At 38.0% G+C, this 25,867-nt stretch overlaps 2 protein-coding genes across 2 annotated transcripts; both read right to left on the bottom strand.

The window, feature by feature from the left end:
- Positions 1 to 631: 631 nt before the first annotated feature.
- On the bottom strand, positions 632 to 16,352 carry LOC120774813 (nose resistant to fluoxetine protein 6-like). Its single transcript, XM_040104616.1, has 10 exons — positions 15,725 to 16,352; positions 6,700 to 6,911; positions 2,997 to 3,199; positions 2,729 to 2,880; positions 2,489 to 2,643; positions 2,039 to 2,371; positions 1,614 to 1,807; positions 1,423 to 1,548; positions 1,018 to 1,360; positions 632 to 922 (listed from the first exon to the last, which is right to left on the bottom strand). Exons 1-10 carry the CDS (start codon positions 16,092 to 16,094, stop codon positions 740 to 742), a joined length of 2,271 nt encoding a protein of 756 aa, XP_039960550.1. The 5' UTR covers positions 16,095 to 16,352; the 3' UTR covers positions 632 to 739.
- A 1,410-nt stretch (positions 16,353 to 17,762) lies between these two features.
- On the bottom strand, positions 17,763 to 25,577 carry LOC120776051 (BTB/POZ domain-containing protein 7). The gene is made up of 5 exons (XM_040106508.1): positions 24,947 to 25,577; positions 23,398 to 23,974; positions 22,423 to 23,334; positions 20,696 to 22,345; positions 17,763 to 20,630 (listed from the first exon to the last, which is right to left on the bottom strand). Exons 2-5 carry the CDS (start codon positions 23,767 to 23,769, stop codon positions 20,490 to 20,492), a joined length of 3,075 nt encoding a protein of 1,024 aa, XP_039962442.1. The 5' UTR covers positions 23,770 to 23,974; positions 24,947 to 25,577; the 3' UTR covers positions 17,763 to 20,489.
- Positions 25,578 to 25,867: the final 290 nt, after the last annotated feature.

The following is a 25,867-nucleotide window of genomic DNA, read 5'->3' as shown; positions in this document are numbered from 1 at the left end:
CTTTTTGTTGATCAGTTCTGGCCGTTTTTTTCGATTGCATGCTACAATCTCTAAAATGTAGAATCGTTCGACCAGGCTGGGGCAGCTTATAGTGGATGATTCCTTTCCAATTCCACCAAACACTCACCATAACCTTTCGAAGCGTCAATCCTGTTCAAAACCGTTTTGATGATGAATATTAAGTTCTTTAGCGATGTCATGGCCGGCGCTTATGTGACGGTCCTGGTCAATCTTTTTCATAATTTCACCGACTTGTTCAACGATTAGTCGACCAGAGCTAGGTGCATCTGTCACATTGAAATTTCCAGAACGAAAGCGAGCCAACCATTGTTGTGCTACACGAACTACAGCATCGTCTCCGTAAACTTCACAAATTTCGTTGGGGGCTTGCGTGGCATTCTTCCCTTTTTTATACAAAAATTTCAAAATGTAGCGAATTCCTTTTCAACTACCCCGAATTTAATTTTTTTCCTCTCTCACCTTTCCAACACTAACACTGGAGGAATACGACTTCAACGACATCTATTGAAAAAAAACGAAAAGACTTTTTCGACTACCCAATACATGTTTTTATAAAAGCTATATATGTATATAAGCTATATATAAAAAGGGTATGTGTCATCATAAAAAAACATATAGTACATACTATGTATATACAGGCATCTAATTACAAATGGCATACGCTAGTTAAGAACAATTTAAAAATAAAATCATTGATTTTGGTATTTTGAGTATTAAACTACGCCACCTGCTCCTCCGAGGTGCTGGGACTTTGGTTCTCCGCCGATGGTGCACGTTTCTCAGGGCGACCCACCTTACGCAGCAATATCCGTTCCAGAGCGTGTATGGGCGATTCAAAGAGCAGGCAAAGCACAAAAGCCAAAATGAATGTGTCCACCGTGTGACTAATCATATCGTTCTCCTGGAATATGTGGAAAGGGATATGCTTTCTTAAGTACAAATATATTCGGTTGAGTAAAAGTATAATAGTCGACTATTTGGGACTTCTTTACTTACCAAATTCACATAAGACTGATATCTGCCGTAACGGATGGTAGATGAATGATACAACTCCACTATGCCGTTCGACAGATAAGCGCAGTATGTGAGCCGGCTGATGGGCGCAAAAATGCGGCTACTCAAGAAGTTTTGCAACCAACCGGCATGACCCGTTGTGGCGGCCATTACCAACCAAGCCACTGACAAATTCCAGCCCAGTTTATGCAAAGCTGCGTAGAGGAGACTCTCAATGTGTGTATAGGGACTTCGGTAGAAACGACATATGGAGAACATCGTCGCGATGCCGATAAAAGTAGAAATTAACCATGCGACTCGTACCAGCACATTGTGTAGCTTCTTGCTGCAATCGCAAAGAAACTGTTATTTTCCACGCTTTTCATTTGAATTTTTTGTGACACTCACCCCTTCGCCTGCATGACGTGAACTAAGTAACCAGTCAGCAAACCGACAAAGTAGGCCGAGGCTCGCATGTGAGTTTTTATGTAATAACCAATGTAATAATTATTGCTTGCTAAGTCAACCAATTCGCTGCAATATAGCCCAAGAGATGGGACACAATTAGAAGAGATTAAGAATTGATAATTCGCACTTACTCCGCATAGACCAGTAAAGTGGGATCCAATTGTCGCAGAAATGTCACCACGAATGGTATGAGACTTGTGCATACGACTGCGGCTATCAGCAGGTGTTTGCCGCACTGACGCATCTTGTACAGCAAATAGATGAAGATCGGCGCGATGAAGAATAATTGCGTATCCACGGACAAGTACCACGACTGGAACATGCACTGCAAAGGTGATGTAGAACAAAGCTCTATAGTTTAGCGTATCTGTGTACATATATTGTTCTTAAACCTTACTATAAAGTTTTAATTACACTATTATTGTTACTGAACGACGAGTGTAGCGCTTTCAGCACTAAATACTAACCCTGACACTAAATGAATGAAACATTCACTCATTCTCAGGGCTTGATCAACATTACCATGAAACAATAAATTGTAAAACAAAAAACTTACGAACTTATCCGTTTGGAAATAATTATTCACATAGAGGATGTTGAGCCACCACGATGCCTGACAGCGCTTCTGCTCGCGTACGATGCGTTCGCGCCATAGAGGTCCACTACCAATACTCGGGAACCAGGTCATGTAGAAGCCAATTATGGCCATGTAGGCCGGTGTCAGCCGAATGTAGCGGCCAGCGTACAAAATCAACGGATTTATGCGACCGCGTCGACGCTCGAGCTCGATCAGCAGTATGCGGCAGAAGAGGAAACCGCTCAGCAGCATAAATGTGTCCACAAACAGCAGCGAGTTGTAGAGGAATGCAAAAGTAGGGTATTTCGTTTTCTAAAATACAAATTACAATTTACGATAAAAGTGACATTTGGAGGAAAATAGCAATGTCTTAGCGGTTGCAAGGTAAACACCTTTGACCAGGATATTAACAAATAACGCCGTCCTTACCTCCGCCACAAACGCCTCATTGTATGTGGGGCTGCCGTAGATGAAAGACAGCGCATGTCCCGCCAATATCATCAGCATTGCAATGGCTTTGATACCGTTAATCGAATTGAGGCCCATCTGATCTTTGCTAGCCTGAAACAGTTTCTTTGTGTTCTCTGTAAATATATGTTAGCATGAGAAAGTAAATTTGTGTGTGATACAATATTTGAGCAGTGGAGGCGATAATTGCCCGACACCCACCTATGACGGAAAACGAGAGCAAAGCGATTGTCAATGTTTGTTGTTGCAAGGCGCGCTTGGACACATCGTCGGCGCTTCTACACGCGTAAATCAGGTAGACATGGTAGGCAGTGCTCAGCGTGGCCAGCAAAATAAATATAAATAGCACAAGACTGCAAGAAGTGTGGCAAAAACAAACAAAAAATAACAAAAACAGCATTAAAAAGCAATAGACATTAATGTCATGTACTCCTTGCACTCGTACAACATAATTAACTAAACAACTTACGCATAGGCAAACATTCCGCCATCGACATACAGCTCGGTGGCTGCTCCAAGGCCGCTCAGCTGGCAAGCCGACTCGTTGGCACTTATCACGGGGCGTTGCAGGTAGATTTGCGTAAATATCGCGATGTCGCTGGATCGGCAAGACGCGGGCAGGCATGCGCCCCAAACGGCCGCAACAACTGCATCGCCATTACGGTTGAGGGCCTACGATCAAAGGCGATAAAGATGACATTAGTTCGTGGCGTTTGCTTTGGGGCTATTGCCACCGTTTTGTTAACTTGGGTGCAAATAATGAAACGTAAGTAACCGCTTAAAGCAAATACACGGCACACGTATGTATGTGCATGGACTAGATATGAAATAGTCGATGGTTGACAATAAGCTTTATAATGCTTAACGGTACAAGTCGTAAAAAACACCTTGTAGTCTTATACATACAGTACGTTGAATGCGTAACCGAAGGTCTTTTTTGCAGTTAATTTCCTTTGTCTGTGCAAAAAATCAGAATACCTTGCCTTGAAATGCAAAGCAGTTAGGTGCAATTGGTCGATGTACCGTTAATTGCATACGCACCATCGGCGTTTGGCACTTAAATATTATTGCATTTTTATACTCTCGACAAAAGGTTGCACAAGAGTGGAAAATAAATCACACAATGCCCGATTGGTAGCCATCTGTCAGTTAAGTTCTGCTTTAAAAAGGGCTCTTTACCGAAAGAAATGTCCCCGAGATCATGAGCTTCAATTTCAGACATCCAATAGTCGGTAATTATGCTGCAATTACGGTCGCCATTGACGGTTACGTACCCACCGGTAGGTCTACCGACCTACAAACCACACCAAACCGTTATTTTTTCGGCAATTTTGCTTGTTTATATAACCATTGAGTCAGAATGCGATGTCGCTTAGGAAGGTAGAGCGGCTTCCATTCTTGCACAAGCTCTAGTTTGTACGTTTTCAATTCAAGATCTCGAAGTAAAATGCACCAAGTGGTTCCACACGTCAGTGCGAACGGCGCCGAATCGACTCTCCACCGTCTTCGTGTACACTCGCAGCTACGGCTGCTCTATTTTCTCACTACGTGCTGGACGTTTATTTGGTCAAATTTTATCAAATAATGAATGCTGGGTCTCAAGATGGGTGAAGGTGTTGCGAATAATACGCTCAGTAGGCCGAATATGTTCACCATAAGTTGAGCGAAGCGCGCGAAACACATTCTTTACAGAACGTGAATTTTCGTAATAAAGTTGAACGATTTGTAGACGTTGTCGTAAGTCTTTCCGTGATGAAATTCCAAACAGCACTGAACAAAAATAACATGATAACTTGACACGTCTCAGGGTGATCTATCCAAAAAAGGCTATTGAAAAAAGTACCTCTATTGGATCACCTGTCATATAGCTCTTAAATTATTAGAGCTCTAAACTTTTCATAGGATATACATATGTCATCAAATAAATAGTCCTCGCACTCGCGACTAGGCTACAATTTTGACAGTCACACTGTTGACAGTCATAACTTCGAAGTCGTAGATAATTTCGTTTATCTTGGAACCGGTATTAACACCAACAACAATGTCAGCCTCGAAATTCAACGCAGAATAACTCTTGCCAACAGGTGCTACTTCGGACTGAGTAGGCAATAAAAGTAGTAAAGTCTTTTCACGACGAACAAAAACCAAACTCCATAAGTCACTCATTATTCCCGTCCTATATGACAACATCTGATGAGTAGACGTTACGAGTTTTCGAGTGAAAGGTTCTGCGAAAGATTTATGGTCCTTTGCGCTTTAGCCGCGTCGAATATCGTATTCGATGGAACGATGAGCTGTATGACATATACGACGACATTGACATAGTTCAGCGAATCAAAAGACAGCGGCTACGCAGGCTGGGTCATGTTGTCAGAATGGACGAAATCACTTCAACTCTGAAAGTATTCGACGCAGTACCCGCCGGGGGAAGCAGAAGAAGAGGTAGACCTCCACTCCGCTGGAAAGGCCAGGTGGAGAAGGACCTGGCTTCGCTTGGAATCTCCAATTTGCGTCACATAGCAAAAAACAAAAACGACTGCCGCGCTGTTTTTAACTCGGCTATAATCACGTAAGCGGTGTCTACGCCAGTTAAGAAGAAGAAAAACGCGTTTCTTACAAATTGAAAATAATCCAGTTTCGTTAAATATTTTTTTATCATTATTATAAATTGGATAAAATAAATTTCATAATTATATAGTCTACATAATAGGTACTGAAGATTGTCTGCTGGTGATAATGTTCGCTACGTGACAATAACGGTAATAATTTATATAAGCAAGTGTACTTATTTATAAACATATGTATGTACATATCTGAATATCTTGCGCGCGTCTCTGTTAATGAGAAATATTCAAACTAGTTGTGTAATTATTTTCGTGTGCTCAAAATGTTAGACAATTGCGTATAATTTTAATAAAATTTCCTAAATGAGCCAAACAAAAACAGAACTCATAAGTAGACTGCGATTATAATCTGAAACACAACATCAATAGACGTCATGCGTTTAAGGAATTGTTCTCGCATATTCGAAGCAGAAAATAAAGTAAAGTAAATGAAAGAAAACAGAATATTGCGCCTTTTTACAGTGTCAGCAAAAATAATAGCAGACTTGCTGTAGTTGAAGTAATTATATCCGATAAGATCAAGCGGTGAGTATATACATACATATGTATGTATAAAAACTCGTCAAATTTTGATTTTTTCCTCAGTTATTTCTTGCCTGAATTATTTTTAAAATCTGACCTGCTCACTGAAAAACTTTACATGGCCGCTGAACTGCCCAAGAGTAAGCCAAATGGGTCCAATTCCAGGCTTTTTACTAAATACAACAAACCTAAGCCCATTTTCGGAAACTTGCCGAAAATTAATTATGGGTCGTTTTGTGTTGGTTAGCTGTCTTACATAAAAAGCCGAGGCGTTATTATACAAGTATTGTATTTTAAGTGGGTTCTGTGATCATCTTCCTCAAAACTTTAGCCATAAATCCATGAATAGAGTCAGTTACTTGCGACATTACTTGAGACATACATACATACCATACAAATGTACACTTAAATAGCGAGCACTTGTATGCTTCAAGAACTTTACACCATTTACCTTCGACCGATTATAAATGTGCGACGCGAAAGACCTGTGCGGCATATCGAATCCATACTTAATAGTTATATTATCTCATTAGTATTCCATAGTCGCAGCGGAACGCACAGTATTTTAAAAACAAATGAAAAGCGAAGAACACTTCGAAGCGGAATTTCGAGGTGCCTAAAGCGGGCTCTCTTTAGGAACGCTTAACACCGGTAAATACGCGCAAAAACGTAATATTGTTCATTGTCCAAAAATACCAACTAATTTAATTAGACTTAACGGTTACATAACTACGAATTTTCTAAGGGAGCACCAATTATTTTCATAAAGTCAAAGGTACTGTATCGTAAGTACTATATCGTACATCGTATGCAAATGGGTGTGTAATTGCTCGCCAATACAATTAATTACTTTTAGTAACCTCAGCTGATCATCAGAATCGTCATTGTATTAGCACATAAATATTCAATTCCCCTGCTTTAAGCATAATTACACACTTTGTATTCATCGTTAACTATCGTAAAGCATATTTGTATAAAATAGTGATAATATGTAAGTACGCATGCGCAAATACATGAGCCAGTCACCTCTTTTTGCCGGCTAGCCGCAGTATGCATTGTGAATCCATCCATTTGTATGTCTACCAGACAGTATTGGGAACGCACAATAAGCTCAGGTCGGTCGTCTTCGTTCGGATTCATATGGAATTGTTGTTGGTCTAAGCATTCATCGAAATGTCCGAACTGGTGCAAAACGCCGCTATTGATGCCGATCGCAGATTTCGCCATCGCATCATATACTGAAAAGGAATTCAAATATTCAAGATAATTTTGAAATAAATTTTATCTATAAATTTTATTGAAATATGTTAGAAACACCACAGTGTTGTCATCTGGTTTTACTGAAACCATTTTAAAATCGTAGATTAACAGTTCAAAATTGATTCCCATAAATTAAAGAAATTCCATAACATAAAGATTTAGTTATTAAAATATTAGAAAGATCAAATAAACCTTTCTTGTATAAAGTCTATAGATGCTTTGGAATTTTATATAGTAAAACATAATTTTATAACATATTTTCAAATCAATAATCGCGAATTTAAATTGCAACTCTGAGATTTAGCGCTTAAACTGTGTAAAAATGGTTAACTGCTTATCAACTTAATGCAAAGGTTAATTAAACTGTAAAAATACAAATATTTATCGATTTTGAGTAAACACATTTTATTATTTTTCACACATACATACATATGTAGCTAGTTGTTTGTGATGTATGGTTCAGCAAGTTACGTGCTTGGTGTTGTATTCTTACGTTGTATTACCTAACATGTCGTCAAAACTAAATCAGAACAGAGGTTAAGGAAGGACTAAAATGAGACTCACACGAAAATTTGATACTCGCTCCGTTCAAAAGAGGTCCCACACTGAACAGTGTCAGTTGTTTCCGAACACCTGGAGAGTCAGGACAAACACTTTTTCGCTCGACGCGTTTCTGTGAGTGGTGCAAGCCGAAAATGCAGCGTTCGTTAGAGCAGAGGTACGCGATTAAATTCTGTGTGAAACTCGGTAAATCTGCGACAGAGCAAGAAGTGGTGTGTTTCGGTGGGTGGCCGGGAAGAGATCACTGATGAAGACCGTGCTGAGAGACCTGCGACTTCGACAAATACAAATGTGACTCGTGTGCGCAGACCGTCAACTAAGTATTCGTCGTGCACAGATATTAAATTCATCAAAATCTGTGGATCATGACATTGTGGAAATCGCGCTGCATCGACGCAGACTATTTTCAAAGTTTTTAAAGAATTGTAACGATTGGTTCAATAGTTTTTTTAAACCGACTCAGTCATATGTATTACTTTCCGGACAAACCCTGAAAAGTAACCAGAACCACTCTCCTTATTCTATATATTAAAGAACCCATATGTAGACCTAATATTTTATGATTAGAATATATGTACATATCAAAGAAATTTAATTTTTTTGATTTTTTCGTTTACACGTTGTAGCATTAAGCGGTGAAATGCAATATTTTCACCAAGTCACGCTTAAATTATCGAACATTTTACAATTAACTTTTATGTAGTAAGTATGTAAGTATGTATGTATATGCCGTTTTTTTCTCTGTGGCGTCTTGTGTCACATAAAAATATGAGTATTCAAGCTGAACCGCTCAACAGTTATAACACTTTATATATTATAGAATAACAGTGTTTTGTAGGCGTGGCAGTAGTGAATAGATGCATGAAACAATTTTGTTCCGAATGTAAAAATAAAAGAAAAGATTGCGCATGATGCGGCGAAAATTCCATGATGTCAATATTACATTTATTAGTTACAACTCAATAGGAATTCTATTTGCATACGCTGTTTGTGCATGAAATAAATATATATTATATGTTAACATTAAGTAGAAGATAACACCTATTGTGTACTTAAGGTGTAGCCGAAGTATGTGGACGCATGCTTATTTATTTTGAGGACAAGTGTTGCGTTCTTGTGCCTGCATCTGCCCGACTGCTGACTGTATAAGCGCGGAGCGTCTGTCCGCCAAGCGAAGCTGTGCTGCTGGCTTAGACACTTATTAGAGCAAATGAAATTGCGCAAGCGCAAGTGTGTCTATGAAAATGATTCAATCCAAATTCATGCCACGTAAAAAATAAACACAAAATCGCAAATTCAAACTACAACAACACACATACGTCGCATGCGCTAATAAATATTTAACATGAGCATAGTTTCCAAGCCGCGTCGCCGTTCTTCGAAGCATTTCAAAATGGTTTTCTCAAGAAGACTATTCGTTTGTGTATTCGTACAGCATTTGTGCAGGATATGTATGTGTGTGTGTATATAAATAAAAAAAACTTTTAACAAGTTTCTAGTAGATTTGCACACTCTTATTTATTTTATTACATAGCTTCATAAGCACACATACTTTTATGTACATACTTATACACCGGGACACTGAAAACAGAAGCAGATGCGTTAAATCTAAGCATACAACTCAAAAGTTTACTGTTTGCAAAGCAAATGAATAATCAAGTATTCCATATAACACTTTTTTCGATAACAACAAGTTGTTGTTGTTTAATTTGCTGAGTCAACTTTGCAATAATGACGAGATGATATTGAAAGGAAACAAAACGGCGCAGCGGAAAAGTTATGGAGATTTAAGTCAAGATAATACAAGGTTTGTCCGGAAAGTAATAGGACTGAGTCGATTTAAATAAACTATTGAAACAATCATTACAATTCTTTAAAAAAATTAAAAATAGGCTCCTTCTGCGTCGATGCAATGCTGCCAGCGCGATTTACAAGCATTGAAGGCGTCACGGAAGGCATTCTCCGGAATAGCCTTGAGGTGAGGAAGGGTGTTTGGATCCCCTCTGTCGTCTCAAAAAAAGAGTCGGGATCATACTAAAAGATCCCTGATTCGCCACCTGTGATTACGGTATTAAAAAATTGGGGGTCACGTTCACACATGTTTAAATTTTCTTGGCACACTTCCACTCGCCGCTCTTTCTGATCGTCAGTGAGCACTTCGCGCACACCTTGCGCATGTTCAAGTGCTCCGTCACAATGTCATGAACCACAGATTTTGATAAATTTAACATCTGGGCAATTAAACAAATACTTTGACGACGGTCTGAGTTCAAAACTTTGCGCATACGAGTCGCATTGTCGGTGTTTGTCGAAGTCGCAGGTCTCCCAGCACAGCCTTCATCAGCGACCTTTTCCCGGCCCTCTAAAAAGGCCTGGTGCCACCGAAACACACCACTTCTTGCTAAAGCAACATCTGGGTAAGCCTCCTTGATCATACCAGACGCCTCTGTCGCAGATTTGCCGAGTTTCACACAGAATTTAATCGCGTACCTCTGCTCTAACGAACGCTGCATTTTCGGCTTGCAACACTCACAGAAACACGTTGCGCCAAAATGTTTATCCTGACTCTCCAGGTACTGCGAGACAACTGACCAGCCGCTCGTTCGTTAGCTAGGAACGCCCTCTGCCGAATCCAGTGCGCAGTCAGTCCTATTACTTTCCGGACAAAACCTGTGGACCTTCCAAGGAAACTTATTATATATCGATCGTGGACATTTTGGCATGTGAAACCTCTGTGCAAAGATGGTGCTGCGTGGCACTCGATCTGTACAAGTATTTGAAAAATTTGCTTGTTGTTAGATTTGGTGATGAGCATCCCTGTAACTAATGTGAATATACGTACAATATGCATAATATAATGTGATCTGTCAACATAAAGCCCAATTCTATTTGCTGCCGAAAGCGGTAAAACCAGTTTAAATTTTTTCGCAGGAATCCCAAGAGCGTTAATCAACACATTTGTGGCTATTATTTGCTAAGATGTGTAAATTTACAGATTGCTTTCTCTGGAACACTCAAATGGGCGTGCATACAAACATATGTACATATCTCTATGTGTGTGTATATGTAGGAAGTAATGTTGACATAGTTGCGTGCACTGACCTTCGATTGTTTGTAAATATGCAGACGAGTGCATTAATTCCATTACAAAGTAACTACCGATTTGGCAAATATTAATTAATTGCGCGTGTTTACTTCTTTGCGATGCGCGTGATGCTTGTTGCAGCGGCATTGGACCGCTCAATTGGTTTTAAGCCGCAAAGTGGCTCGGCTCAACAGAAGCAAACATTTCGTGAGGCACAGCCAAAGCGTAGAACACGTTAGTGCAATTCTAAGCGGTTATTACCCAAAGTACGCACTTTGCTTTTTTCGAAGACATACTTACATACACATTTGTATGTAGGTATATGAGTATATGTTTATGCAAAACTAAAATTCGTATTTGTTTAGTGAGCTTAACTTCTGCATTAAGCTTTTTGTCATAATTCACATGTATTTCACTGCCGTCATTAACGATTGAGTCTTCGCTTTAGCTGCGAACTTTAACGGTTGTGTGTCATACACGAGTGCATGAGTGTAGACATTTAGCGCTTGCAATCGGGGATGGACTATTTGCGCTCTAGTTGTCGTAAGTTTAACTGGGCAGCGCAAGTACCTACATGTGTATGTACATACATATGTACATAAGTATAAACGCATACACAAATATATACATATATACAAGTTTGTGGTACTTATTAATATAATTGACTAATAGTTTTGCGTTTAGTACAGGTATGTAGGCTTAAGTAATTAGATGAAGATGCTCAATTTGGCCTCCATTATGAAAATAATACTTCACGAAATTTCATCAAAACATATGTATGTGTGTAGATTTGTACAGATGTTTGAATTTATAAATGCAGGTCAGTCGTTCATTAGAGAAGACCAGTAGGATAATATGTGTTTGTAGGTACATACATATGTATGTATGTATGTAGTATTTATTATTTAATATAAATAGTTATTGCGACACTTGGTTACGCTCTGCTTCATATCTGTTGTCTTAATAGGTTGATGCCATGCTCAGATAAATCCAGTTTTTTGATGGAAACATGTACCGAAAACGGTGGCTAAGAGACATTGCCGGGTTTATTTTCGTTAAAAAAAGTTTTCAAAGTTCTACTGTATACTTACTATAGTAAGACAAAATGGTCATTACTGCTTGGTATACGCTTGTCTTCCTGAAGTACATAAAATGCATTCGACGATTGGAAAAGGCCTTCGGTGATAATTGTTTGTCGCGAGCAAGTGTTCTTGATTGATACAAATTATTCAAAAACGGTCGACGACGAACCACGATCAGCACGACCTTAAACTGACCATCAACACATCAATAAAATAAAGGAATTACTGCTTGAGAATCGACGATTAACAGTCAAAGATCTTACTGGCTTCGTTGGAATATCGAAAGGATCAGTGAAAATAATTTTGGTCCAGGAACAGCGAAAGCACGTTTGATTCCAAAATCATTAAATTTTTTCAAAAAACAGCGTCTTGGATCTATGCTTACGACCCAGAAACAGATGATCAGTCGGCGGAATATTGTGGCAAAGGTGAGCCGAGGCTGAAAAAACATGTTAAAGCAAATCAAAAATCGAGGTGTGGTGTGCTCCGACCGGTCAAGCTGTCAACAAGGAATACTATTTTAGTCTTATGCGTCATTTCCGCGAAGCTTTTCTAAAAAAATTGGTCGGAATTATGGACCCACAACTCTTGATTTTTGCGCCACCATAATGCACCGTCGCATACTGCATTGATTCTTCGTGAGTTTTTCGCAAAATTTTCAACCAATATCGTGCCGCCCCCAACGTATTCGTCTGATTTAGTCCTGCAAACTCAAACGACCGCTACGTTTTGAGTCAATTGAAAGTCATTATGTGTGCTTAGAGATTAGATGAATTTCCAGTCGCATGTGCAAATGGAAATTACTGATAGAGGGTGGACCAATATCACGAAGTCTTCCTTCTTTAAAGCCGGATCTTCTCTGCTCGCTATTTTTGCGAGCGGCCCTCTCTTCAGAACATTTGCTCGTGAAATCATTCGTCAAGTTGTTTAGTTTTTCCACAAGAGAGTTAGTGGATACCTAATGAAAGTGACTATTATATCTCTATTTAATATACCTAACTATAGCATTTATGCCAGTTGTTTGTTCGATACAACACCCTCCACAGTTAAATGAGACGATGACAGCTAAATAAACCTGTGTAGCGAGTTTCATCCCGACTCTACTCTTTCTGAGATAACCTCGAGTATCTCAATATTTACTCCAGATATCTTTTCCAGCATGGATAAACAGACTGATGAGCATCATTGCATTGTCTTATTAATCATATATCTATATTCAATTTATTCTACTCAGTGAATATTATTGCATCCGTGTAAATAGAACAGCGGATATAAAATTTAGCACCTTCATACATTCATGTTGTATTTATGTAGTTGTGAGGCGTTTATGTTATAATTCTTACTTAATAAAGTAAGCAACGACAGGAAGTCTCAGTATTTGCACATGCTTTAGTAAGAGTGTTGCCTTTAATTGATTTTATCTCACAATTTTAGATGCACATCCAAACTGATCTGTGCGCCTTTATTTATAGCTTATGTAAATGCCTTTGTGCCCAGCAAAGAAATTTCAAACTAGTCGGAAAATTACTAGTTTACAACTAGAAAGTTTTAACAGAAATTGAACTAGTTCGACCATTAGCGATCTTCAACCAATCGTAAGGTAGTTCGTAAATGATTTTTTCTTAACTTCAAAGACTTAAGACAGGCTCTCAGATATGCGGTTTCAGTCCACAATTAAACTGGATTATAAAATTTATATTTGCACGGTAAGAAGCTGGTGTATCTCAGGCACATTGCCATGTACAAAACCGGTTACATGTGGTTCGCACCAGCAATAGCTACTAATGATTAACCCTCCATACTCAAATAAATATAATGAAAATGATTATTATTTGTAAGAACAATTGAATGCGTCCGATAAAATGAAAGTTCGAACGAAAGTTTCAGCATTTTAACTATGCTTTCAACAACAAAAGAAAAAAAAGTAATCAATTAACTACCCATTTAAATAACTACACAAACGAAAGTATCCACCTATTATATTTGTAAATATTAGCTGCAAAACGGATATAGTGATTTCCTTTAAATAAAGTTCAGTTGTTTATTCACCTATTTGTTTGCTCAGCTATTTCCCTCTTAGCTGTGGGCAAAGATTTTTCACTTTATGTGTTTTTGGTAAGTAAACACTTTACACTCGTTTATACATATGTATATACATACATATATACATACACCTGTGTACATTGGCACTTCTAATCTGTAATTTTCGCCAAGTGCCGATATTCGAAAATGATGTTTAAATATTTTACTGGAGACTTGCGTGCTGCGATCAAACTCAAACGTACAAAAGTCACAATTTGAGGAGCTCACTATAGACTCGTGGTGAAATGGAGGAATTGGTCGTACCTGCGATAACTTAGCAGCTGTCATAGCCCTAAGTTCAAAGATGCAAGAACACTTTCTTCCGCATGGAAAACCGCAAATCGCCGAGGATATTTTTATCATGAAAAAACCAAAAAAAATGTTGCAGTTACGTTAATAGTTATAGTTTATTTAAAAAAGTAATTTGAATATCCCACAAAACTAATACGGCTATGTAAACTGACGTTGAGCAATACCAAGCCGTTCGATACCAAACGAGGTTTCAAGCAAGGCGACTCCCTTTCGTGTGACTTCTGCAATCTACTCTTGGATAAAATAACTCGAGCTGCAGAACTAAATAGAGAAAGTACCATCTTCTATAAGAGTGTACAGATGCTGGCGTACGCCGATGATATTGATATCATTGGCCTCAACAACCGCGCCGTTAGTTCTGCTTTCTCCAGAATGGATAAGGAAGCAAAGAAAATGCGTCTGATAGTGAACGCGGGTAAGACGAAATATCTCTAAAGAAACAGTCATCGCACTCCCGACTAGGCTCTCACGTCACTGTTGACAGTCATAGCTCTATAAGAACATCGCCCGCATCCTGCTATATGGTGCAGAGGCGTGGACTTTGACATCATCTGATGAGTCGACGTTTCGAGTTTTCAGGAGAAAGGTTCTGCGTAAGATTTATGCCCTTTGGCAATGGCGAATATCGCATTCGATGGAACGATGAGCTGTATGAAATATACCAATTCGTCCGATTGACGAAAACACTCCAGCTCTGAAAGTATTCGACGCAGTACCCGCCGGGGAAAGCAGAGAAAGAGGAAGACCTCCACTCCGTAGGAAAGACTAGGTGGAGAAGGGCCTGGCTTCGCTTGGAATCTCGAATTGGCGCCACTTAGCTTTCTTCTTCTTTTTTGTACCTTAGTTTATTTAATAAGGATTAATATTAATAGCTTCGAATTCAAAAATATTTCAATACCTTTACATAACTTTTCGAATTATTCGATTCGGACATTCCATTCGAAAAACTTGTCGAATTCGAAAATGTGAGTATTAGAAAAATGTCGGGCGATGAAGCAGTACTGAAATGAATAGCCGCTGCACGTGATAAGAATGGTTCTTTATCTAGATTATGATTGAAGCAAAAGACCAAAATATTGCTGAAGCACAAGGACATAATGAATTTGAGGCAGGTTCAGGACAGCAATGAACAAGAAAACAATGCAGGAAGAGAATAACTGTCCTGGCGGCAAGCAATATGACAAGAGAAGGGTAGAAAAAAGAAAAAAGGAACTTTTTACAGGCGAATTTTAAGTTCTTCCTTAGGAAGTCAAATAGTCTCGAGAATATGTTCAACCACTTCATGGTCATCAAATATGCTGAGGTCTGTGTAGACCAGTGTATGCAAGTGCCAATCGTTGTCAAAAATTCTTTGAACATTTTTTAAATCCGCTGGCATAGACAGATTTATGTGTATGTGTTCGCATTGTCTAATAGCGCCAAAATTTCTTCGTTAATATTTTGAGCGCGTTTCATTGGGCGAGTGGTGTAAGGCATAGACATAGAGAATTAAGTATGGGTTTTTTTATTCAAAATTATTAAACGGGATTTTTGATACACAAGAATTTACACGCACGTGTGCAAAAATTTTCAACTTTTCCACTTTTTATAGATTCTTACATACATACTATATATATTAGATATCATAATCCTATTCAGTTGTTCGATATGGTTTTCAATAGACACTTACTTGCTATGGCCCATCGTTGGCCGCTCAGAATACCCCAAAGCGTACTGTTCAAGTCGTCTCTGCACTGTGCGCTCTCAACTTTAATAAGGCCAGCGAGGAATAACTGTCGCTCGCTAGGTGTCATCACTGCAGTCTCGTCCTTCCAATAAGGACTCAGTGCTGTTTCCATAAGCTCAACATCACGGTAGTTTTCAGCCGACCAGTCCAAACGATCGTTCGGTGCAGTTTCTTCGGTTTGCCAGGGATTTATATCTGCTGCGGTGGCAGCACTTACAAGGATGCATAATGCCAGTGGATATACTATGTTCACTAGTCGCCTTGACCCAGGCATACTTTTCACTGTGTATGTGACCAGATTATGAAAACTCATCAACTGGTGTACAGTTATATAGTACACTATTTTAATCACTTTTTATATTCACAAACAATTCACACTTAATGTCGTTGTATTTGCACTGCTGTGGTTGTTGTCACAGCGGAGTGTCCTTCACTTCCAATTCTAAATTTGAAATCAGCACTACACGATTTCTAAAAATTCATACGCGTTTCCTTTCAGACATATAACGGTCTTTCAGTGTGCGAGTATTACCTGTGCACATAGTAGTTATATGTGGGTCTTCTGCGCAACCGACCGTACGAACCGCAAATTCAAGATCAACTAAACTTACGACAGTTCGCAACACACAGTTTAAGCCAAGTTTTGAGCTAGCAAACGTCGGAACGAGTCGTGTCAACTCCCAATGCGGCTCGGTTTGTATGAGCCGCCTCGACTTCCAATTAGTGTCGTGCACACTGTCGAGTTAGTGAGTTATGCTATACGATATTCAAGCCGGGTGGCTGCTTTCTTCTCTATTGTCATTTTCTGGCACGCTTTTTAAATTTAAGAATGCAGTTATTCTTTATTGAAGTATATATAGGGCAAAAGACTGCGAGCTAAGTAAAAGGAACAGCCATTCATCACTTTTACAATTTTTCTGAGTATCTGAACACTCTCTAGTCTGGTGATCTTAGTCAACCTGCGACTGGTATGAAAAGAAGGTAATTGCTGTTAAAAGTTTGTAGGTTTTGTGAATCGTTTTAGCGAGCAGCAAGTTTACTTAATTAGTTAATAGTTCTTTCATTGTGTTTGAAAAGCGCAGAAATAAAACTTCGACCATGAATGTCTTTGGGAAGCTGACAAATTATTAACATTAAACCCAAGCCCAAAATAACACGAATTAAAATTAATGGAATATATATGGAAACAGCTCGAATGTGCCTTAGAAGCATTATAAAAAATGAATCCACCGATACTCAATCGTACATAGTATGTATGTATGCATATCCCTGATGTTCATAATTTTAAATATTTTGCGGGCTTGCTTTTAAATTTTTGATGCTTAGCAGACGTTTCGGACATTCGAAATGGTAAGATATCATATTAAAATAGTATATGCTATAAGTATATAAAAAACTCAGCATATTTGGAAAACAATCAACAACTTACGAAAAATACGCGACAAGCAATTGAGGCAACTCAATTATTAATTTCGAGCTTCTTAAACTTGTTTCCAAATAATTGCCGAGAGATGCCGTCTTGATTTATTGGCTTGAAATACTTATGGTCATCCCGTTTGATGACCGAGTGTATCTAATTGCAAATTCATACATTGACACCAACTCTCACCTACGCACAAAATATCTGGATTTTCTGGTATACACCAAGTGGACATGCAACGCGGGTGGGTGTTAAGTATCTAAGATTTAGATTTGTGCAGTTAATTAACATTTGCATTTGTGCCATCCTCTTCATTTTGGTCAAAGAACTTAGGACAGTATACAGTATTTTTTGTACATTTTGTTGTTTTATTATTTTTTCTCTTCAAATACAACATTTCTTAAACGATATTCCGTGTTCTTTTATGTTATTTTTATTTTTATATTTATTTTTATCAATGCAATTATAATTTCATATATTTATATATATAATTTATTAATACAATATTTGTATGCTAAAAGTACTCCATATTTAGCGCCTTTATATATATTTTGTATTTTCTTTTTTTTTGTTTTTTGTCTCTGTTTATTTTGCTTTTTAGACTATTCCATTTTAGGGGTAGAGATTTGCTTGCTTTGCGCTTATAAATTGTCGTAACATTGCGAATTTTTGCATTATTATAATGTAAATTACAATTTTAATTTTAAACATGTGTAGGATATATGTATGTATGTATGTATATTTAGATAATCGTATTGTTTACCTATTATTAGAATTGTAATAAATATATTTTATGAAATTAAAGTAGGTTTCACTTCATTATTACAAGTATATGGTAACTTATTTAGTAGGTACATTAAAAAGAAGGTTCTGCATTACGCAGAAATAGAAATCTGCCAACCTTCAAAAATAATGAAACAGTCAAAACTGAATTAGCTAATATTACATACACATACATACATATGTATGTGTGTAGATGAAATGAGAATATTCTTTCATAGGTACGTGTGTATATACATACATATGTACATATATAGATAGATAGATGCCTTCATAATTAATAATAAGATAAGTTCCTAAAGGACGCAGTAAACATATTCATATCAAAAGTCTACGACAGAACGTAAATCTTTGACGAAAGAACTGCTGTCAATTTGACGATAATAAATTTTATTATTCGAATTTATTCTAATCGAGGGCTTACAGCAATATAAAAAATCAGTTGGTTTGCTTAAAAGTATTAGCACAAAAATTATATTGTACCTTCAGGGAAAACCATTTGATCTAATATTCGAATGCTTCTTATATTTAGATTTATAAATAATAGGTAGATTAAAAGGGTAATCGCAAAGAAAAAATGCAATGAAAAATTCCAAAAAAAAAAAAAATTTAGTGTGAGTTTTACTGCACATATTTAAATATTCATTTTAGTTTTCTTATCTGGCTCACATAGAGTGTGTTATGAACGCATAAGTTAAAATAATTCATAGAACTTGTCACATTTTTAATATAAATTTATTATAATCCTTTATCGAATCTTTTTAGAATGTTTTTTTTTTGAGATTTCTTGCTTTTTGTTTTTAATCTATATGAAGATCTCTGCTAAATTTTCAGCAGGATCCAAAGTTGTATAACTCACACGCACCTCTCAAAACAAATTGTGTTTTATTTGCTTAAAATTAACATTTTTATCTAGTTCATCATATATATTTAATGTAATTTATACAATTATACGTATAATTATTTGTAAGTAAATAATTTTCGTAAGTGTATATGCCAGTTCAGATATTTTATATGTATGTATATATTATGTACATATATCCACAAGTCACTTTTAACCCCTACACTGTTTTCTTTTATTGTTAATATTTAATTCAATTACCCATTAATTATTTTAAATATTGGTCTGATCGCTACTTTAGACGAACTCTTTCTTTCACATTTGCGCATTTTACATTACTTTACAATATAAAAAGGTGCAGCAAGCACCTTTTCGCACCTTACTTCGTTCGCCGTTTGAAATCGACTAAACTTAGATTAATTTTTAATGTGCGAGTGTGTTGTATTGTTTTTCATCTTCACTCCATTTCATGTGCGTCCCTTATTTTAGCGTTTTTTTGAATTTCGAGTGATGTAACCTATACAGCCATGGGCAAAGATATAGTGCACTTTTCAAAAATGAATATTTGTACAGGCTGGCTAATGTTGAACACGTTGTTACTTTACTTGTAACAAGAAAGCCTAAAATCGAACATAGTTGAGCATAAGTAAATGAACTCAGTCCACGAAGTTTAAAGGTGTAAAATTTTACATGGAATGCACACTTAGCATGAGATTTCAAGAAAAAATTGATTTCTATGAAAAATATGAGATAAAATAAAATGTGAAATTATAGAATATAGAATAGATTGTAGAAGTATTTTTCTTTTTAAACTGGTACCTACATACATATGAAGCAAAGTTTCTAACAACATTTCTTATTTCCCAAACTAATTACATTTCCACATTTGTCAAATTTTGTATAGGATTCTACAATTGGTCTTCTCTTGAAAATTGGTTCGATAGTCATCTTTATCTTAACAGAAAACTATATAAATTTCTTGAAATGTACGATTTTACCTTTATCGGAGCGTGCTATTTTTCAGCTAACAAATAAGCTATGCTTTAATTAAATTTTTCGTTTTGATCTGTTTTTATAAAGGTCTTGCATCAAGTGAGTGGCAATATTAACAAAATATATAATTTTTGAAAATGCAAGTTGTCCATCGGAACAATATTAATTTTTAACAAACTAAACAAACACGAATAAGCAGAAGTAATAACCGAGTATTTTGTGGAATTGTGAAAAGCAAAAAATCACAGCTAAGTATGATACATTCGTAGCTATATGACGACAGTTAATGAAGTGCACACTAGAGTAGCGCTATATCTTTCCACATAGCGATAAGTACATAAGTATTATGTTGGGTTTTGGTCCGGTCATTTTCGCAGCTTTTTCTCTAAAAACAAAAAAACCAAGCACATCGAAACTGAGCATAAGGAAACTTTTCCACTTGTCATAACGGTTTACATTGCAGGTGGATACCATCTTATCCTCATTCCACATAAAATAATGTTAAAACGAAAAATGCGTAAACGTTCCTTATTCTGGATGCAAGCCTCGGTATGCACAGTTTTGACGTGACATAAAACAATGCCCGTTACGTAATTTTGGATTCATTTTCTTGTGTCTGTGTCTCAAAAAGGCATGCTAAAATAAAGGCCCTGATCGGGGGCCACCCGCAAACTCTATAAGAATCTGGGCGGCCCTGAATTGTATGTCCCAGGTGGTGGATGTGGAGCTGGTGAATGTTGACCTTGCCTTAACATGTCGAATGGTGAATTTGAGCGTTGCATAAAGTGGTGATAGTTGCTGGGTGGCAGCTGGTGCTAAAAAAAATTTTGGTGTAATTCATTTAGTATAATAAAAAAAGTGAGCTAATCATTAATATTACTTGCATGCCACGCAATCCCATTGGTACAACAGCACCAGGTGCACCACCTCCCATTATGTGACTCGATCCGTCTCCCAAGTCGAGTTGTAGACTTTCATGCATATCTCCACTATTGCTATTATTGGAGTTATTCGCCAAATGCAGTTGACCCAATGACGCTGTTGCAATTGCAACATCGGGCATCATATCCGACAAATGACCACCGTTGCCGCCATCCCCACATCCGACCGCACCACCACCGCCCTCAGCTCCAATGTTAATGCCCAACGCACTACCGTGGGGAAAACGATAATCTCCTTCCGTAATTAACGCCGGCAGGTCATTTCGATGATGTACAGAAGCTGAGAGTCGTGCATAGTTCGCTTGAAGAGCTCCGCTACCACCAACACCGACATTTGTCAGCATTCCCATACCGACGCCACTTCCCATACCCAGCAAACCGCCCGGGTGCTGTCGTGGGAATGTTAAATTACGACTATAACATGGTTGTATGCCTTCACCACCACAAGTGGAAGAAGCAGCCGATGAGCCTACGGACGTTGAAAGATATCCCCCCGCTACGGTCAGTCGAGGCACGGATCCTGCAGCCGCCGGAGAAGGTGGGGGCGTTTCATCGTCATCTTCGATAAGTGTCGGATCAGTTTGAGTGGTTGATGTTATGCCGGTGTCTTCTGAAACAGTTGTTGCTGCAGCTGACGCAGCTGCTGCATTGGCAGCATTCTGTTTGCTAAGCAATGACGTTTCAAGCAAATCTGAGACTGCATCGGGCAGATTAAACTCACGGACTACTCGCAAGCGAATCTGTCGATCGATTTCATGTTTCGATGAAAGAGGCAAGAGCAGTGCACGTTGACACATCGGTGATTGATGTAGCTTATGTTCGCGTTTGAGTAACGCTGCCAAAGTTTGTGTGTCGGGGGGTGGTATGGCAGCTGCTGCAGCCAATATGTTAACACTCTCTTTGCCAGTCACTGCAGCCGCTGTAGGTACGCTGGGTTTTTTAGCTGCACTTATACGAGACACCATGTATAATGTGTCGGGAATATCGGGCAGATGTCGAGATCGCCGCATTCGCATCAATTCTGCTTGGTGATGAGACGATGCCATTCGATCTTCAAGCAATACTTTCACTTCTTCAAAGTACGGCATGAAAAGACGAGGCCGCACAAAAAGACCCTGGTTTTTTCCTCCCCGAATCCATGCATTAACACGCAAATTTTCCCGATCGTCGCTAATCATGTGCGAAGGTGGCGTACTCACAAGACCTCGACGAATAGCTTGCGCAAGAACCTCACTATTGGGTGGCAAAACATGATCCATCCGAACCAATGGCAGCAGTTCTGAAAGAATTTCTCGCAACTCCACATCACTAAGATCTCGTTTTTTGACCCCTTTTCTTGTCACAGAATGTGCAGTATGTGACACGATATTTGGTTCACGATCCTCCATGCGTCTTATCAGTTCTTGTTCTCCCCATTTAAGAACAGCCTGCAGAACCTCTAATTCTGATGCCTGCAAAAAATTGCTCTGAAGCACATGTATCAACTGCGACTTATCGAGTTGATGCAGCACCGGTGACGCAATAACGGCTGAAAACTCTTCTCGCAGATATTGGCATGCTTGTCGATAAACCCAAGCCGAACCATGAGGCTATATAAAATAAAGAAAATTTAATTAATTCCACTAAAATAATTTTTTATTATTGTCGCGATATACTATTTACTTACCTGTGAGCCCCACCTAAGCACTGTGGGCAGCGTGTCTAATGTTAGCCACTCAAGTATCAAGTCCTCGCAACCTTGTGCTAAAATATCCAATTCGAGAAACCTTCCAATTTGGTACAACTCCATAGCTTCCTCCAGCGGCGTAGGTCGCGCACGTCCTGTATTCGTCAATGCATGTACCTCACCCAGCGATCCCGCCGAATTACCAGAACCAGCACCACGTAAGATTAGCGTCAAATCGACTGTGTCCAGGTAGATAGCATGTAACAACACTCGCGCGTATCTCTTCGGTATTACTGTCTCATCAAGCACAATCCTCGTTGGAACGTGCAATGCACGTTCGGTATATTCATCAATATTTCGCGTCCGACGTGCAATTAGATTTCGAAAGAACGGTGAGCGAGCACTAAGGATCGCCTTATGGCAGGGCAGTTCCAGTTTCGGTCTAAAGCCATACTCAGAGCTACCAGAATCGGGTCGATGGTAATCGTTGCCCTCCACTGTGAACACTAAAGCCGCATCGGCATAATCACCTGTTTCGAGCAAATACCGAAGATCATGTTCCAAAGGATTCGGTGTTCCGAAGTCATCACTCAACTGTCGCAAAAGATTTATGTCAATGGTTGGGTCATGTGGACAAAGATCACCCGTGTACAGGAAACGTAATAGTGATGAGAACATCTGAACATCGATAGGCGAAGTTGGCAATTCGAGACAAATGCGTGCACCAAAGCCTGGACATCCGGCTAGCAAATCCCTGAAATACGAGCATCGTGATGAGAGTATAGATCGATGCACTGGAAAAATAGATCCACGAAAGACCAGATCACAGTCTGTACAAGTTTTCATTTCATAAATTGCCGCTAAATCTTGTTTAAATGTTGTTGCAGGCGGACGCGCCAGTTCCGCTTGTACCTAAAATGAAGTAGAAATAATCAATATCAAAGAAAGTGACAGTGTAACGCTATTTTGTATTACCGAGAGATCCCTTAGTGCAGCCAACGCCTCATACTCTTCACATAACGCTGCAAGTTCCAACGGGGTCCAGTCGGATACGAAATCGCGCAAAACACGCGCATGATCACAGGCTTTTGAAGAACGTCGTCTACGTATGAATTTCCGTTTTAGCGTTGCGAAACCCGTCACTCGCTTACGACGCTGCTCTCGAAAATGGGGAACACCAACTCCTGCTGCGCCCATAAGTAAGGAGTTCCCACCTGGCCCACCGCCACTACCAGAAGCACCGGCTGTCAGTGCAGCTGAAGAAGGCAGCAACAAGCCGGAACTACCTCCAGCATTGCTGCTTGTGGCTGGCATTTGATAACCGCTGGTCGAAGCGGTTGCGCCCATTTTTATCAACAATCAAGCGGAGTGAAAAACAATTGCCGGTAAATAGGTTTTCATGAACCACGTCCTAGAGGTGACGTCAAATGCACCAAACAACAAATTCTTCACAAAGCTACACTATTATGAATGCTATCTGCTTAATATTTACACAAGCAGACGTTTTTCTTCGAAATGAACATAATGATAAGAACCTAAAGTTAAGTTGTTTCTGAAACGAGAAGAAAATAAAATGGTAAAATTAAATCTTACATATACTATTTTGCTTTGGGAGGTGCTGCCTCCATGATATTATTGGTTAGAAGACTTAGAATAATCTTATATAATTAATGATTATAGGGAAAATAGCGGAAATATAAACGGTAAGCCGCTACTGATCATTGCACCTACGTAAATACAACTATCTAGAGGGTATGTGGATGAATCTATCAATGTAATTAGGAATTTGTGCGAAAACAGAAGAAAGTATATAAGATGAAGATATCCCAAAATACTTAACCGATTGGCAACATTAGAGGTATACTTGTTATAATCACAATTAGTTAATTATTATTTGATCTTTTCGTAAGTGTTTTATGTTTTTATATAGTATGTAGTACATGTACTCACAAAATATATACATAAATGTAATTTACAAACAACTAAAATTAATTAATAAGCCCATTAAAATATATGTATTATTTTAAAACTAAAAGTGGATTTAAAGATATGCCGTATACATAAGGTCAAATTTAGTTAACCTATACACGCACTCATACCCAAAATATTGTTCAAATCTTATAAATAAGAATAATCAAGCTATTTTGAAGTTGTGTTAAATAACTACTTGGATATGCCAGATATCAATATTTCATAAACAATGTCATATATATGTACATATATATAGAGCAGAAAAAAAGCACTCAAGTATTATAGGATAGCTCAACCTTTAGCTTTCACTTATTTATAAGCCAGTATTTGTAACTTTGCTTTTGTCCCTTCTTTTTAATCTTTTTGCATAAGTGTGTAATTTAAGTAGTAGGAAAATGCAGTTTTACGCGTTTCGTTTTAAATAGTTATTTTGTGATGATTTTTAAATCCAAACATATGCAGCAAACCTACCAAACAATCAGAAACACACACACATAGTACTATATTCCAAATGTCTTCATATGAACAACACTTGTGCTCTCTTCCACTTTACCTGTCTTCCCGTTGCTTCTTTTAATGCCGTTGAAATGCCTTCGCACTCTGCTATTGCTGCTTTGCTCGCTGTCTGCGAATGCAGCTGTTGGCTCTACATTTAATACAAATGTATATTCGTCTTTACTCCGATATGTTAATGAAATGGAAATTAACAATCTATTCAATCCAACACAGAGAAAACTGTTTAGCTTCCTTCATAATGCGACAACAAAAACACAGAATTTCAAGTTCTTTTCATTTGTATAACACTCGTATTTAAGAAATCTATTTCACTTGTATCTTTTTTGATGTTTATAAAAGATGACTTTTTCACTATTTTCTACTTGAAGTATTGAAGGAAAATTGGTGGAAATTTAGCTAGTGGTGGAAATAAAAATATCTAGCACAAAGCAGACGTAGACAACGAAGAAGAAGCGAGCGAAGCTCAAACCACGACGGCAATTGGTAACAAGTTTCTCATTACATCTTTTTCACATTTTATCAAAAAATATTTCAAATGTGCACAAAATAAATTCTGTTAGACAAAACATTTTCACTCATATTATACGTGCTTTTATAATTTTTCAATCGAATTTCATTTTTTCCTTTCTACAATTTTCGTTCTCTGCATTGAAAAATCTCTCTGATTGTATGAAGGAGAAAACGCGTAAACACCCTCAAAAAATTATGACAGAACAGGTGTACACACAACTCTATTACAATTTTTGTACAGTAAGGCAGTACACACGCTACGAGAATTGAAATATTTCATTTTACTCTTTACGTCATTCTCATGCACAGAAAATGTAGATCATAATAATTGTAATTAAAGTTCTCTGTAGTATATTCATTTGCTTTGAAATCGCACATAACGTGAGGTAAGCCTTGGTATCTGAGATTTTGATTTGTGCTGTCAAATTATGGCCATACATCAGTAGAA

The sequence above is a fragment of the Bactrocera tryoni genome, chromosome 4, assembly GCF_016617805.1.
Source record: "Bactrocera tryoni isolate S06 chromosome 4, CSIRO_BtryS06_freeze2, whole genome shotgun sequence".
Classification (NCBI taxonomy): Eukaryota; Metazoa; Arthropoda; class Insecta; order Diptera; family Tephritidae; genus Bactrocera; species Bactrocera tryoni.
This window is presented reverse-complemented; position numbering and strand designations above follow the sequence as displayed.